This window comes from Pseudogymnoascus verrucosus, assembly GCF_001662655.1.
Source record: "Pseudogymnoascus verrucosus strain UAMH 10579 unplaced genomic scaffold scaffold_10, whole genome shotgun sequence".
Lineage (NCBI taxonomy): Eukaryota > Fungi > Ascomycota > Leotiomycetes > Thelebolales > Thelebolaceae > Pseudogymnoascus > Pseudogymnoascus verrucosus.
Window position 1 is genome coordinate 476,923 of NW_017263661.1, and position 13,989 is coordinate 490,911.

The window sequence follows — 13,989 nt, forward strand, 5'->3', positions numbered from 1 at the left end:
ATGATAAGAGTGGGAAAAGTGGGAGTAAAACATATAAATAATAAGCAATTTAAACTTTCACACCAAGGTAAGCTTATTTATTTGTTTATGTCACAATAATCGCAAATCACAATTATCATTTTCAATTCAAGAAGAAAAAAGCAATAGAGCCAAGCAGGTCAATTATAGACTTCAATCTATATACATGGCTCTTTGATAACAGACTTGTGCTACCCCAATATTAGCAACAATTTTACTACAAGTTAAACCAATAATGAGCGTTCTCTTGCGAGGGCACCCATATAAAATAAAGCCAGCCACTTTTTATTTTGAGGTGTTGGGCCGACATGCACACACTCCCTCAATTAAGCACCAGAAGCCTGGCGCCGCGGATGATGGAGCTGGCGAAAGAAATAAAACGACCTGCGTACGAAACTGCAAAAATATATCCGTAGATTTACGGTATGAGTGGAAGATCAAGCTCCAATGGGCACGCATCTGGGATCGGTTTGGTGACAGTCGTAAGGCTCGTCTGCATGACAGGCCATGAGGCAAGTCAGATACCTAAAATGAATCCATGGCCGCGTATCGGTGGGAGGAGTAGTGGTTGGTGTGGCGACTGGGGTAGTAGTAGTAGTGCGAGCAGTAGTAGTGGGAGTAGTAGTAGTTGGAGTAGTAGTAGCGGGGGGGCGATAAGGCCGATTAATTCCCTGAAAATCCCGTTTTCCCCTGAGAAGACAGTTAGTATCAGCCAATGCACAGAGGAACATGGTAAGCTTACAACTTACAAGCTCGCAAGAGCCTCTGCAGCAGCCTCGGCAAGGGCATTCGCCTCACGCTTAGCCTTGCCGCATGGCTGACCGGGGCGCCAGCAGATAGCTTCGGCAGCGGCCTCAGCATCACGCTTAGCTTTGCCACATGGCTGGCCAGGACGCCAGCAGATGGGCTCGGGGGCGGCCTCGGCGAGAGCAGATGCAATAGCCTCAGCGGCGCGCTTAACTTTGCCACATGGCTGGCCAGGGCGCCAGCAGATAGCCTCGGCCTCGCGCTTGAGTTTCTCGTCAACGGGCTCAGCTACAGTTATGTCAGCATTGGTCTCCTTGGAAGATATAGGGGAAGGGGTGAACATACCCTCGGCAACGGCCTCTGGCTCTGGGAACGCCTCACGGATGGCGAGCTTATCGAAGAATGCCCCAGCCTCGGGATTGGCATTGGCAACGGCATGAGCGAGCGCCAAAGCAGCGCGCTTGGCTTTGCCGCACGGCTGGCCTGGACGCCAGCAGATGGCAGCAGCTTCGGCCTCGGCCTCGGCCTCACGCTTGACCTTGCCGCATGGCTGACCTGGACGCCAGCAGATTGGCTCGGCAATGGGCTCAGCGATGGCTTCGGCGAAGGCCTCGGCGGCGCGCTTGACTTTGCCGCAGGGCTGGCCGGGGCGCCAGCAGATTGGCTCGGGCTCGGCGACGGCGATGGCGGCGGAGTTGGCGCCCACCACGAGGATGGCGAGGCAGAGGTTGGCGAGATACTTCATGGTGTCGGGTGGTGGGGTGGTGGCGATGGGCTATGTGTTTGGATATGAATATTTGCCTGTCACGCAGTGACAGATTGAATTGCTGTTTATTTGGTAGAAGTGAAGATGTTAGATGTGATACAAGAAAGCCGGAAGTAGAGGAGATATCGAGTCCTTATATGCATTTTCGACAGCATGGCAATGGGTCCTGTCGATGTGACTGTTTGAAAGAATGAAGTGTGACTGAAGACTGAGGAAAGGGTTGGCGGTGTGTGCCATGGATCGTGGCTTTGTCAATTCCCAATCCATCCATCAATACGCCCCTCACAACGCAGGGCAGTAGTGCACATTCCATCGCGGCGGACAGACACAGACCCTGATCGGCTGCAACATAAAGCAAGTGTAGGGACACCCTTAGCTGCCAGCAAGGGACATATCAAAAGATCTGCTCGGAGGCGCTCTAGAACAACGGCAAGTCGGATGGTAGGTGAGTAGTCGCACTGGTCCCAAGAGGCCCCTGAGCGTATCAGCATCGAGAGAATCCGACAGGAGTCCGAACAACATTTCTTGCAACATACCTCTTTCGGACCCGAACAAACGGATATCAACTTCAATAATCGACGGAACCACACCCTCTGTTCAGTAGTGGCGTCGTTTAATGAGCTCCGGGCCCCGGCCCCCTGCACACGCGCTCTCCTTCTAGCCCATCAACCATAGAACAAGGCCACTCAAGCGTAGAGGCATCATGGGACACGTACCCTGCGTTGTGGTGATCGATGGAGGATAAAGACTAAAAATGACAAGCTTGGAAAGGCTCTCATCTACGATCGACCATCGCGCGCGATCGAGCGTTGGATCTTTGTGCTTGGGTTGGCTGAGGGTGTGTTGAGGGGTGCGCTAAGCCGGATTCTTTTGATACCCCGATTAGGAAATTCTGAGGCTAAGCGAGGTTTTTTGGCGGATGCGCCTGGGGAAGGAACGCAGGGTCTCAAAGAGAGGTGATGAGTGGCTTTTTGGCGGTCTGAGGGACGGGATGTAGGGGATTGTCGAGGGGAGCTGTCGGCTGATGTGCCGTGTTGTGTTGTGTTGTGTTGTGTTGGGGCTGCAGGTGAGTAAGCTTTGGGATAGGGGACCAGTGACTGTTCTTGGTAGCTCGAGGCGATTACCACGGCTCTGTGGAATGCGAAGCTGACTTGTTTGAGGCACTCGTTGCTTGTCTTTGGGCAGTGGTCCGACGGATTTCGGGATGTCGTCGCCGCCTAGAATTCGCCAATTGTCGGATGAGGCACATAAGGCGCAAGGAACAGGGGACCTGTTTAGGGCGTCTTGTTCTCTGCATCAGCCACCACGCAAGAGCCCATCGAGTACCAGACTTCGATAATACTGGGACAAAGGCCGAGTCGTGCTGAGTGGTGGGATGAACAGTCGTTGAGATGCGACGCTGAACAGAAACAGCAATAACCTCCGTTTGGGCAACAACACGGCTGGGCTGAATAGACAACTTGTTCTCCCGCATCAATAACAACAACACAAAAGCCGGCGCTGAACAGACAACTTGTTCTCCGCATCACTAACACACCTCCGAGAACTCCTCAAGTACCAGACTTGGAATTCAGCGGGCCAAACGACCCCGAGACTCGAGTTTTCTGACTCCTCGACATGTTGGCCAGTATTGTGACTATCTTCACCCTATCTTGCTCCTTGATTTGTGACTATCTTCAATTCTTTTGTTGGATCCTGTCTCAAAGACATGTGAATCCCATCATCAGGCCGCAGGTGCCTGAGTCAACTCAGTAAGGGAAGTCAGGTGGTATGGTAATCTCGGTGTGGAGAGGAGGCCAACAGCCTGCTTACGTTGACCCCTGGCTGAGCCACCCCGAGTCTCCCCCACACCACACCGGTCACACGGCTGGAGGGACACACGGGATGTTCAGGTTCATTCAGGAACAGACCCCCCTTTCCAGAAGATCTTGTGTTAGGCGAAGGTTGAGTGAGATCCTGCACGTAGGTTCATGCCTCAGACCTTGATCCATAGACGCCGTTTGTTCACCCCCTACCGCACGGAGAAAACAATAAACCCCCATCCTGTATGACCCTGTGTTGGGTGATCCCGCACGAAGTTCCCGTCTCAATGCCCCTCAATGATACCCACCATTTAGACCCTGCGCTGATATCCTGCACGAAGATCACCCCTCGATCAATACACAACCTGTCGCCCCTTCCTCAAAACAAACGCTGGCCTTGAGAGATACTGCACGCAGCTCACCCCCGTTTAGAAAGACCCTGTGCTGAGATCCCGCACGAAAATCAGCCCTCACCCCCTGGTCAATACACTACTCATCACCACCTCCACGAAACAAACGCCAGCCTAGACAGATCCTGCACGCAGTTCACAAAGACTCTGCACTGAGATCCCGCACGAACGCCCCTCAGCCCTCGATCAATACACAACCTGTCAACCCCTCCAACAATAAACGACAGTCGCGAGAGCTCCACGTCTCAATAAACCCACCTCCCGTTTAAAACAACCTTGCGTTGAGATCCTGCATGACGATCGGAACTCCAACAAAACCCCTATTCTGTCTGATATGACCCTGCGTTGGGAGGCTGAGTGAGATGATGCAGGAGATGTTCATGCCTCGGCTTTTGATCTAGAACTTTGGCCCTTGACCCTTGGTCTATAGAGACTGTTTGATATTATTTGATGCAGGTACCGCTAGGGTCGAGAGATGCTGCATCGAGTTCATGTCTCAACAGAACCCCTTTTTTCTGTAAGACCTCGTGTTGGAAAGTTGAGTGAGATCATACACGACGTTCACATCTTGCCCTTGATCCATACAACACTGTTGTGATCACCAGAACCCAAGAAAACTGCAGCCTTGAGAGATCCTCCACCGACTTCATGTCTCGACAGAACACCCCTTTCCGAAAAAACTTGACTTGGCAGATTCTGCTCAGCATTCACACCTCCGCCCTTGATTCATAGTCACCACTTGCCACACCCCCATTGAGGAAGCGCAGGCTCTGAGAGATCCTACGCAAAATTCACACCACTCCCTTGATCCACGAATACATTCTCGTATCACCTGACGCAGGAAACGCCGGCCTTGAATATTACTCCATAAGCGCTCTTCTACCTTGGCACCTCTATAGTACAAGGCAACATAATTTCTCCTCCCTTCATCCCCCTTACTCCTCCATCTTATCCCCCTCCTCCCCCTCCTTCTTCTCCTCATCCTCATCCTCCCCCTCCAGCGCCTCCTTCGCCGCCTTCTCCGCCTCCGCCAGCAACTCCCTCGGCACCTCCTCATGCCTCCCCTTCGTCGGCCCATCCAGCGCACTAATCCACGTCATCTCAAGCTCAAACTCCTTATCCTTATTCTCCTCATGCGCCACGTAGATAATCCTCGCCGCCTCCTTGACTCCATCCGCCAAACTCAACGTGCCAGCCGCAAGATCAAGCTTCTCCAGCTCAGCCTTCGCGCTCTGTCGTCCCTTCCCTGTAGCAGCACCGTAGTACCCCCAGTACTGTCCGCTGGGCTCAATCATGTACAGCGCGGGTCCGCCGTACGTCTTTCCCTCTGCCTTGCCGCCGGCGCCGGAGGCGGGTCCGTCGCCAACTTGCCCGTCGACGGGGAGCTCGACTTCGGAGTCCCAGCCGCCGAGGATGGCGGTGATGCCGAAGGGGCGCACGGAGGAGTACAGGGTGTAGGCTTGGAGGTAGCCGCCCATGCGGCTGGCGAGGTCGGCAGTCGAGATGGGCGCCTTGTAGACTTCGCGCCACGAGGCCGCTTCGTCGCGGGCGCGCGACGTGAAGTGGCGTCCGTCGGGTACTAAGCCTGACGAGACCTGGAATAGTTAGTATATATATTTCTTAGCCGCGGTTCATATAAAGGACATACAGCTCCCATGTGTCTATCGATGGTGGCGATGCGTTTGTTGGCTTCTGGCTTCAGCAGCTTGGATGTGACGAGCTTCTCGACGGCGAGGACGACGCCGTCCTTGCAGCGGATGCCGATGGAGGTGCCGCCATTCTCGACAGCCTTGACGGCATATTCGACCTGGAAGTTGCGGCCGTCGGGGGAGAAGACGGAGTTCTGGAGATCGTAACCCGTCCCTATCGAGGTCTGGAAGCTTCAGGTCAGTATATATATCTCCCGTTTGTGTCTGTGATCATCGTGGCATGGGGTTGCGGGAAGCTAGGGTGAAGGGCGGTGGGGAGGGACTGGCTGACCATGATGTGCAGATGGTGGGGGGGAGGAGTAGATCTGCTTGTGGGTTGTAGATTGTGATGATTGAGTGAATTAGATGGAGTGTAGTTGTTTTGAGAGAGCTCGGGTTTGGAGGTGAGCTTCTTGATGGAGCTCCAGGCACACAGCTCGATGCGCGTTGTCTGGCGAATGGATCTCGACTGATGCGCTAGAGTTGAGTTGGACTAGCGCAGCCTTGTGGAGCTCTGTGGCTGGTGAGGTGAGGCTGAGGTTGATGTGAGGCTGGGTGGGTGGATCACGTGATAATTTTATGTGTTATACGCATATGTATAAAAAGTATAACATTATGATATGCATAATAGAGTCGTCTACATAACTTTCTACTTGCATCCTCATCCTTGTATTGCTCTTCTTCTTCTTCTTTTGTTCGTAACGGCTTCGGTCGCATGGCACACAACTACAAACACTACAAACGCCATGAAGCGCTATAAACGTCATGCCTCCATCCCACGCGCGTACTCTTTTGTATCTATTCACTCTATTCGCCCCATACGTGAGTATCATTTTCTAGCCCCTTACACACACTCTCCATATATATTTCGATATATATATTTCCATGTATATCCCCATATATATACATACCCAAACTAGATCAACAAACATCCACTCCTAACCTCGTACTTCCAAAAAGGAAGCAGATGTACCCAGTGAGTGGAATCAGACGCAAGCCTGCCAGTCGTGTCGCCAAGTCATTGGGAGCAATTATGAGTATTGGGTGCAAAACTGCCTGAACAAGTGGAACGCTAATGCTCATTAATGCCTATTAACTCCTACAAAAACCTATGAATTCCTAGACTATCCTAGACTATCCTGCCTATCCTGCCTATCCTGCCTATCCTACCTCATCCTGTCGTCGCTTCCACCGTTTCAACGCAAGCCATAAATCAAAAAAGGAGGGGTACGCAATCGTGACAAGCCAGTACAAAGGGCCGCCTATCCCACTCATCCCACCACACCCAACCATCCCTGAACTTCTAATATATAATCTCCCAACCCAACAACCCCTCCCTCATCTCTCCTCTCACCAAAACTCTTCTCTTCCTCCTTAATAACTCTCAACGAACAACTCTTCTTTGGCTTCATTCACATCTTGCAAAGCTACAAATACACGCTGCGGATCTCTCCTCTGCTTTGTCTGGCCCACTTTCTTGGCCCTTCCCCGCTGTCACACCGCTCGCATCTTCTCTTTCTCCATATCCACCCCACCTGCCGTCCTGAAACTCTGAGCCTGACTCTTGCTTCCCTTCCGTCGCACATACTCTCAAGTATATAGCATAGTCAAAATACAAAAAGAAAACCCAAAAAAGAAAACAAAGAATCTTGCTTCGTTCCAAAGTCCGCTGCGCTCAGCTCTTTGCGTCTCGTCATCACTTTGCACACACACATCTAACATACCAGATCTGCTGGAAACCACACAGGGCTACACTTCATATCTGCTGTCTCCATCCCATATCTCTCACATCGCTCTTCTACTCCCTCACAAAGCAAGTCTGCACACATCCCCCGCTGCGCACCACCCACAAGGTCAGCATCCAAATACATATTGTTCACCCTACTGATCCTCCCCTCACAGGCTCACCAGCCACAGCCATCCACCATGGCAGCAACGCAAGAAGAGCTCTCCGCCCTCTTCTCCCGCACCCTCTCCTTTCAACCCCCTGCTCCCGCCCCCGCACCAATCCACCAAACCACCCCACCGAGCGAAGCAATCACCTACTCCATAACGCAACACTACCACCACTCCTCGCACATCGCCTCCCAACCCGCCCCCGCCCCGGCCCCAGCACAAACTACCGACGACCACACAACATCCATAATCCTCTCCCGCCACGGCGTCGACGTCTCCTCCCTCTTCCCTTCCCAAATCGCGCTCTTCCAATCCGCGGAGCCGGCACAACAAATGCGTCTCGTGGAACTCTGGCGTATTTCCCCGCCTACATACGGCGGACATGCTCTAGCGGCAGAGCAGCCGGCGTGGCCGGTTACGAGCGTCGCGCAGGAGGAGGCTGCCGCGCAGGCGAGGTATGAGCGCGCTATGCTTGAGGAGAGGGCTGCGAGGCATAACTCTATGGAGGTGGGAGGTGACGACGTGATGAGTGATGGGGAAGTGAGTAACACCCCACTAACTCCCATTCTCGGCGGTGGAGATGGTCGCGGGGTTAGTGCGGTGGAGCCATACATGGCGTCTGGATACGAGGCGTTAGCAGCGCGGGAGTATGAGATTTCGGCCCAGCAGCCGGCGAAGGATGCGTATTCGCATTTTGGGACGGCGATGGGCGGGGCGCCAACAGTGGCGTATAGTAGGGCGACGGATCCGGTGTATGCGGCGGCAGGGGCGGGGTGGGCGACGAGGGGCGAGCAGGAACAGAGGGCTGCGATGGAGGATGCGTATGGGGGGTTTGTGCAGAGGGGGTATGGGGGGGTGTGTTTTGGGTATACGGGGGATCAGGAGATGTTGTAGGGGCGGGGGTGATTGGATGGAATGGGATGGGAAATGGGGGGAAGGGGAGTACATATTGCGTTTTGTTGGGGGGTTTGATTCGTTGGTTTATGTCTGGGTGGCTTGGTATGGCATATATGGAGATGTGGGGTGGGTGAAGGGATAAGGGGTATATTATATGTTCTTCGTTGGGGTCAGGTTATTTCTTTCTTGCGTTCTAGGCAGCATTACCTCTTCTCTCTATGTTATTTGCTTGCTTGCTATTTGGTTCTTTAAGGGATCGATGTGGTGGGAAACTGACGCTTTTGTTGAGGTACGTCGCTCCCTCCTTTCCTCCCAAACTATAACCATGTCCCCAATCCCCCAAATACCCTCTTTCTTCTCCCCATACGACTATGCATGTAGGTCTAGGTGTTGGTGTTTATTTAAATAGGCTCTCCTTATATCGTGTGCTTAATATTTTTTATAAGAATTCTCAATACCAATATACAATTTAATCAAATAAAATCAAATAAACTATTTATCAAAATTACATAACGTACTTGCATAGCGAACGGACCACCATAGCGAGTGGACCACTTTTCCTTACATCTACTACTTCCTACTATTAACGCGACTTTTCTCAACGAACTATAATGGAATCTTCTTCAATTGAATGTCGTATAATCCTTGCCCTTAAAGCACTTAAAAACGACCAAAATCTTACTAGCCGAGCTGCAGCAAAGATCTATGAAGTCCCTCATACGACACTTTTACGACGACGCGATGGCAAGAAGTCACGACGCGATATCTCTGCCAACTCTAGAAAATTAACTAATCTTGAGGAATCTGTGATTCTTCGACGTATACTTGACCTAGACTCACGAGGATTTCAGCCCTAGCAAAGCCATATTCAAGAAATGGCTAATTGTCTTCGTACGGACCGTAACGCGTCACGCGTCGGACCACGATGGGTAGAGAACTTTGTTAAGCGCTACCCTAAGCTTACTATGGCTTTTCGACGTCAAATTGACTACTAGAGGGCTAAATGCGAAGATCCTAATGTCGTACGAGCCTAGTTTACGCTTGTGTAGAATGTTATTGCTAAGTACGGCATCCAAGACGCAGATATCTACAACTTTGACGAGACTGGGTTTTTAATAGGCATGCTCTTAAGCGCAAAGGTGGTTACAAGCTCCGAACGACGTGGCAAGCCTCGTACGAAGCAGCCAGGCAATCGAGAATGGGTTACAGTAATCTAGGGTGTGTGCGCGACTGGCTAGGCAGTACCTCCGTACGTGGTTGTTAAAGGCAAATATCACCTCCTGTCCTAGTACTAAAACGGCCAATTCCCAAAGGATTGGAGGATTTACACGAGCGAAAACGGTTGGACTACAAACGAGATTGGCCTAGATTAGATAAAACACTTCAATCAGCATACTAAAGCTCGTACGAAGGGTGTTTATCGCCTCTTAGTCCTTGATGGTCACGAAAGCCATCACTCCTCTAACTTTAAGGACTACTGCTAAGAGAACAACATTATCACGCTTTGCATGCCTCCTCACTCGTCTCATTTCCTCCAGCCTCTTAATGTTAGGTGTTTTGGCCCACTTAAGACCTCGTACGGCAAGCAAATTGAGAAAATGATGCGGATGCAGATTACCCACATTACTAAGGACGACTTCTTCGCTGCATTTTTAGAAGCTTTTAACGCTTCTATAACTAAAAAGAACATACAAGCAGGCTTTAAGGCTACTAGTCTTCTTCCGTACGACCCTAAGTTAGTAATTGCTCGCCTAGACCCAAAGCTTATTACGCCATCTCCACCAACCTCTCGCTCAGGAACTCCTAACTCCTAGGTTACAAAGACACCTCAGACAGCGTACGAGGTTAATCAGCAGTCTACAACTATTAAAAACAAGATTGCTAAGCACTAAGATAGCTCTCCAACCCATATGTACACTATAATTGATGCCTAAGCTCGAGGTATGTCGAAAATGGCACACGAGCTAGTGTTACTACGGGCGGAGCTAAAGGCTGTACGAGCTGCTAATGAGGTGCTTAGCAAGCGCCGGAGGGCTAAAAAAGCACGTTTACGGCAAGGAGGGTCACTTAGTTTCCAAGAAGCTGAAGACTTAGTAGCTGAGAATGAGGTGGATAAGCAGATTAAGGAGGAAACACATCGTGGTAGTCGTCGTACAGAGGTAGCTGAACCACGTACGCGACGCTGTGGCATATGCAGCAACACTGGCCATAATGCGCGAACCTGTCAAGTAGTAGTAGTTGCATCTGAAGAAGACGATTCTGAGTAGTTTTAATTAATTTAATGTGGTTGGTGTTCGTACGGCTATTTTATAATGTGTACGTAGGAAAAAGTGGTCCACTCGCTATGGTGGTCCGTTCGCTATGCAAGTACGTTAACGTATTTCACATGCGAGTTGCCCACCCAAGCGAGTTGCCCACCCCATTTTACACCCAAAATCATGAATTTTGTAACTAAATATCTCAACAACTATTTATTGGTAAATTATAAAAATGTATATTTAGCCTTTTATAGGCATTTAAAGCATCTTGTCTAACTTTTAAAGCAACTAGTAGTATAGTTATTAAGATACTAAGTTTTAGCCCCCACTTTAGACCTAAATCTTAGTACCTCAATATCTACAAGATCAATTAGTTTAAAAATCAGAAAAGATACTTTAAATGACTATGAAAGGCTAAATACATAATTTTATAGTTTACTACTATATAGTTGTTGAGATATTTAGTTACAAAGTTCATGATTTTGGGTGTAAAATGGGGTGGGCAACTCGCTTGGGTGGGCAACTCGCATGTGAAGTACGTTATATATAGTGGCACCCCTATACATTAATTATTTACATTAATATGGACTTCTAAATATTTTTCTTATGTGAGAAAGGGGGTAGGTTAAGCAATGCGTTGATAGTTAGTATGCTTAGGAAGGAGTTGATATGGATTCTGTCTGGTCTTTGGTAGAATGTTGGTAAATGAAGTGAGACTTGCTATTTCTTTTTGTAATGACTACCACTTATTGTTATTTATATACTGAGATAATTTCCTAAATGCCATTCTATAACAGCCGTATAGCATCCCTTTTTTAGACAGCTAATGAGCTAATAAGAAATAGGGGTGAATCAAAGAATAATCTACCTCACTATATAATTGTTTTTACTTTCTGAGAAAGAAACCTATGAGCTTCTGTTTATTCTATCCCTATTATATACTGCTGATCACAACTAGATATAGACGCCATCAACTCGTAAAATCCACCTAAGCAAGCTACACACTGCATGGCCTGTCCAACCAGTTGTTTGCTGTTAGTCTAGGTTCTAGGAGCTCCGGCCTATGCAGTATGCATATCTCCCATCACAAACAAACCTATATTCGAAATAGTCCCAAAAGACTGCTTAACAATGCTCGTATCCTCAGCATCAATATTGATAAAAAACGCGGATACATCTGGGCCTATACGAGGCCCATTTACCAAAGGGGATGATCCCGTGGCAGCCGGCGGAACTGCATTTGATTAGCGTAACATAAACGGGATACGAGGGAAATATACAGACCTATCACAGTGACAAATTTCGAGCCACATTTGCTGCTTATTATCATCCTCTGTTCGCCAGTAGTGGTGTCTTCGACCACCATGGCGAGGGCGTCGAGGAGTTGCATCTCTCGGATCATGACGTTGCCGATGTTCCTTCTGTAATCAGTTTTGTGCTTATACCTAGGTATTATTCATTTACTTACTTGCGGAATTTTACGACCTCTTCGAGATACTGGGATTGGAGGTAGGAAATGAAAAGGTGGCGTTGGAGAGATTCGATGGAGGTGAGAAATGAAGATGCTGCTTCGCTCGAGGTGAATGTGAGGTCGATGTCGGCGTCTTGGATGTCGATGCGGTCGTTGTTTGTGAGAAATGCTTTTCCGTTTACGCCTCTTAGTGTGATATTGGTTTTGCTTCCATGCCCATCAACGGCTGTGAATTGTCCGACTGCAAATATGTGTTAGTGAAAAGTATAAATGTGATAACGATATCTAAATGCCTACATTGAATCACGAGTTGGTAAACGTCACCGCCTTCAGCACCGTCAGGTGAAATCCCGGTCTGAATAACTACCTCCGCATTCCGACATGAGAGAAGCCCTGAGTCATCTTGGGTGACATCTCCGTCGGGACCGGGAAATAGCATTGAGACATAGTGTAGCAGCTGGACGCTTTCTATGATTTCGAGACTATAGCTGAGTCTGTCGGATTGTATTGTGGCGTTTCTAACATCTCCTCGGAAGCTAGAAGTGCCACTGTAGAGTAAATATATAAGTATAGTTTTTCTTAATAGTTATTTGAGAAGCATACCTAATTGCGTCCAAAACCGAAAGCGAACCTCCTGTATCCTGCACGGAAGTGTACATGAGCATAGAAGGATCCTCTCCTGTCGACGCTGATCTGAGCCCCTGAACTAACGCTAGGTGCAACCTATGCTGCTCGAAATCGGCAAGGCCTTAATGGCGTTAAAATACTTTGTTCTACTATTTAGGATGGAGTTGACTTACGTGTAGATAACACATCGGAGATGAGGAGTTGTTCCACTGAATTTGAGGATTTTGAAAATACATGAATCGTCCATGTCGGTCGACCAGTCGTGACACGGACAAAAATGCTCGGAGGCACCACTGGAGAACATCAGATCAGCCTCGGGGCTGTTTTAATAGGGGTTTGGTGGCTTACAAGTATAGTCTAGCTCATGGTAGTTCTCGCAGGAGCAATGGAACAGCTTTGAGTCCTGTTTCCACATCCATTCTGGATTGAATGCTGCCGTGTGGCATATTAAGTAGGATGAAGCTGTATTCAAGGTCTTCAGAGAAATAGAAAATGTTAATTCCTTTTCTTCGGATTGCCGCCTGAAGCTAACATGACGTTCTGAGGGTCTAATGTCCTCGTCGCCTAGCTCCGAAGCTTCGATATAAATGGACATAGACGACACCGACTCATTGGTTTTCTTCCTGGATAAACCAGAAGATGCTGCTGCATTATGTGGTACGGGTCTGTTGGCCGCCTTCTTTGGTTTCTTGAGTTCTTCCGAAGAAAGTTTCATACTCTTAAACCATTCGTGCATATCTTCCAGTTTCGCATGGCTGGCCTCGACCTGTAGCTTAACCTTGTCTGCTTGAATACTACCAAAGGATCAGTAAACTCGAAAGACCAGTAGCTAATATAACTTACCAGTTACGAGCTGTAATTGCCAAGTTCAACGCCGTCACATGGATTCCAAGGCTATTCCTCAATTTGTCCAAACCAGTCCCTTCGGTCGTAAATTTGATCTTCCTGATATTATCTTTGAGATCTTTTACCCATTTTTGCTGAGTCTTTTCGTCCACTTGCACTTGCACTGCATCTGCTCGTAACTCCGGATACTTTTCTAGAACCCCATCTAGATGTTTCAGCGTTACACCACAATTTTCTATCATCCGGCCCAATATCTCATCCTCGGGGGGAACATTCTGATCCCCATCCGGGGATTTTGGGTTTTCTACTATTGCTGACGCAAACTTCAACGCCTTGCCGATGGCAAAAAGCTGGTTTTGGACTTCCTGGAACTCTGCGGTCGCTCCTTTCCGGCCGCTTGTGAGAGTTGTTCCCAGTTTATGGGCGAGGTCCGAAAGTAGGACTATATCCCCGATTCCTATACCAAACGACATTTTGCAAGGCCTTTATCACTTAAAACAAAGAAGCAAATTGGGATGGAAACGACCTTTTAATGATGTTGTTTCATATCGACGAGGCTGTGC

At 49.1% G+C, this 13,989-nt stretch overlaps 4 protein-coding genes across 4 annotated transcripts; 1 reads left to right on the forward strand and 3 right to left on the reverse strand.

Moving 5' to 3' along the window:
• Window positions 1-154: 154 nt before the first annotated feature.
• Window positions 155-1,510, reverse strand: VE01_03406 (uncharacterized protein; the record flags this gene model as incomplete). The annotated part of the gene is made up of 3 exons (XM_018272896.2): window positions 155-708; window positions 761-1,053; window positions 1,111-1,510. 2 exons carry the CDS (start codon window positions 1,508-1,510, stop codon window positions 764-766), a joined length of 690 nt encoding a protein of 229 aa, XP_018132450.1. The 3' UTR covers window positions 155-708; window positions 761-763.
• A 3,168-nt stretch (window positions 1,511-4,678) lies between these two features.
• On the reverse strand, window positions 4,679-5,726 carry VE01_03407 (uncharacterized protein; the record flags this gene model as incomplete). Its single annotated transcript, XM_018272897.1, has 3 exons — window positions 4,679-5,338; window positions 5,392-5,616; window positions 5,724-5,726. The coding sequence occupies 3 exons, from the start codon at window positions 5,724-5,726 to the stop codon at window positions 4,679-4,681; spliced, it is 888 nt and encodes a 295-aa protein (XP_018132451.1).
• An 894-nt stretch (window positions 5,727-6,620) lies between these two features.
• Window positions 6,621-8,221, forward strand: VE01_03408 (uncharacterized protein; the record flags this gene model as incomplete). Its single annotated transcript, XM_018272898.2, has 2 exons — window positions 6,621-7,244; window positions 7,334-8,221. Exon 2 carries the CDS (start codon window positions 7,358-7,360, stop codon window positions 8,219-8,221), a length of 864 nt encoding a protein of 287 aa, XP_018132455.1. The 5' UTR covers window positions 6,621-7,244; window positions 7,334-7,357.
• A 3,128-nt stretch (window positions 8,222-11,349) lies between these two features.
• Window positions 11,350-13,942, reverse strand: VE01_03409 (uncharacterized protein). The gene is made up of 8 exons (XM_059463528.1): window positions 13,424-13,942; window positions 12,929-13,374; window positions 12,754-12,873; window positions 12,557-12,701; window positions 12,251-12,501; window positions 11,951-12,194; window positions 11,767-11,900; window positions 11,350-11,716 (listed from the first exon to the last, which is right to left on the reverse strand). Exons 1-8 carry the CDS (start codon window positions 13,897-13,899, stop codon window positions 11,544-11,546), a joined length of 1,989 nt encoding a protein of 662 aa, XP_059319880.1. The 5' UTR covers window positions 13,900-13,942; the 3' UTR covers window positions 11,350-11,543.
• Window positions 13,943-13,989: the final 47 nt, after the last annotated feature.

Excerpts from the sequence above, each read along its gene's own strand:
- VE01_03409 (XM_059463528.1), bottom strand. The coding sequence starts at position 13,899 with ATGTCGTTTGGTATAGGAATCGGGGATATAGTCCTACTTTCGGACCTC. Across the intron at positions 12,874-12,928 it reads CCATGAGCTAGACTATACTT|TGGTGCCTCCGAGCATTTTT; the intron begins GTAAGCCACCAA and ends GATGTTCTCCAG. Across the intron at positions 11,717-11,766 it reads GAAATTTGTCACTGTGATAG|TTCCGCCGGCTGCCACGGGA; the intron begins GTCTGTATATTT and ends AATCAAATGCAG.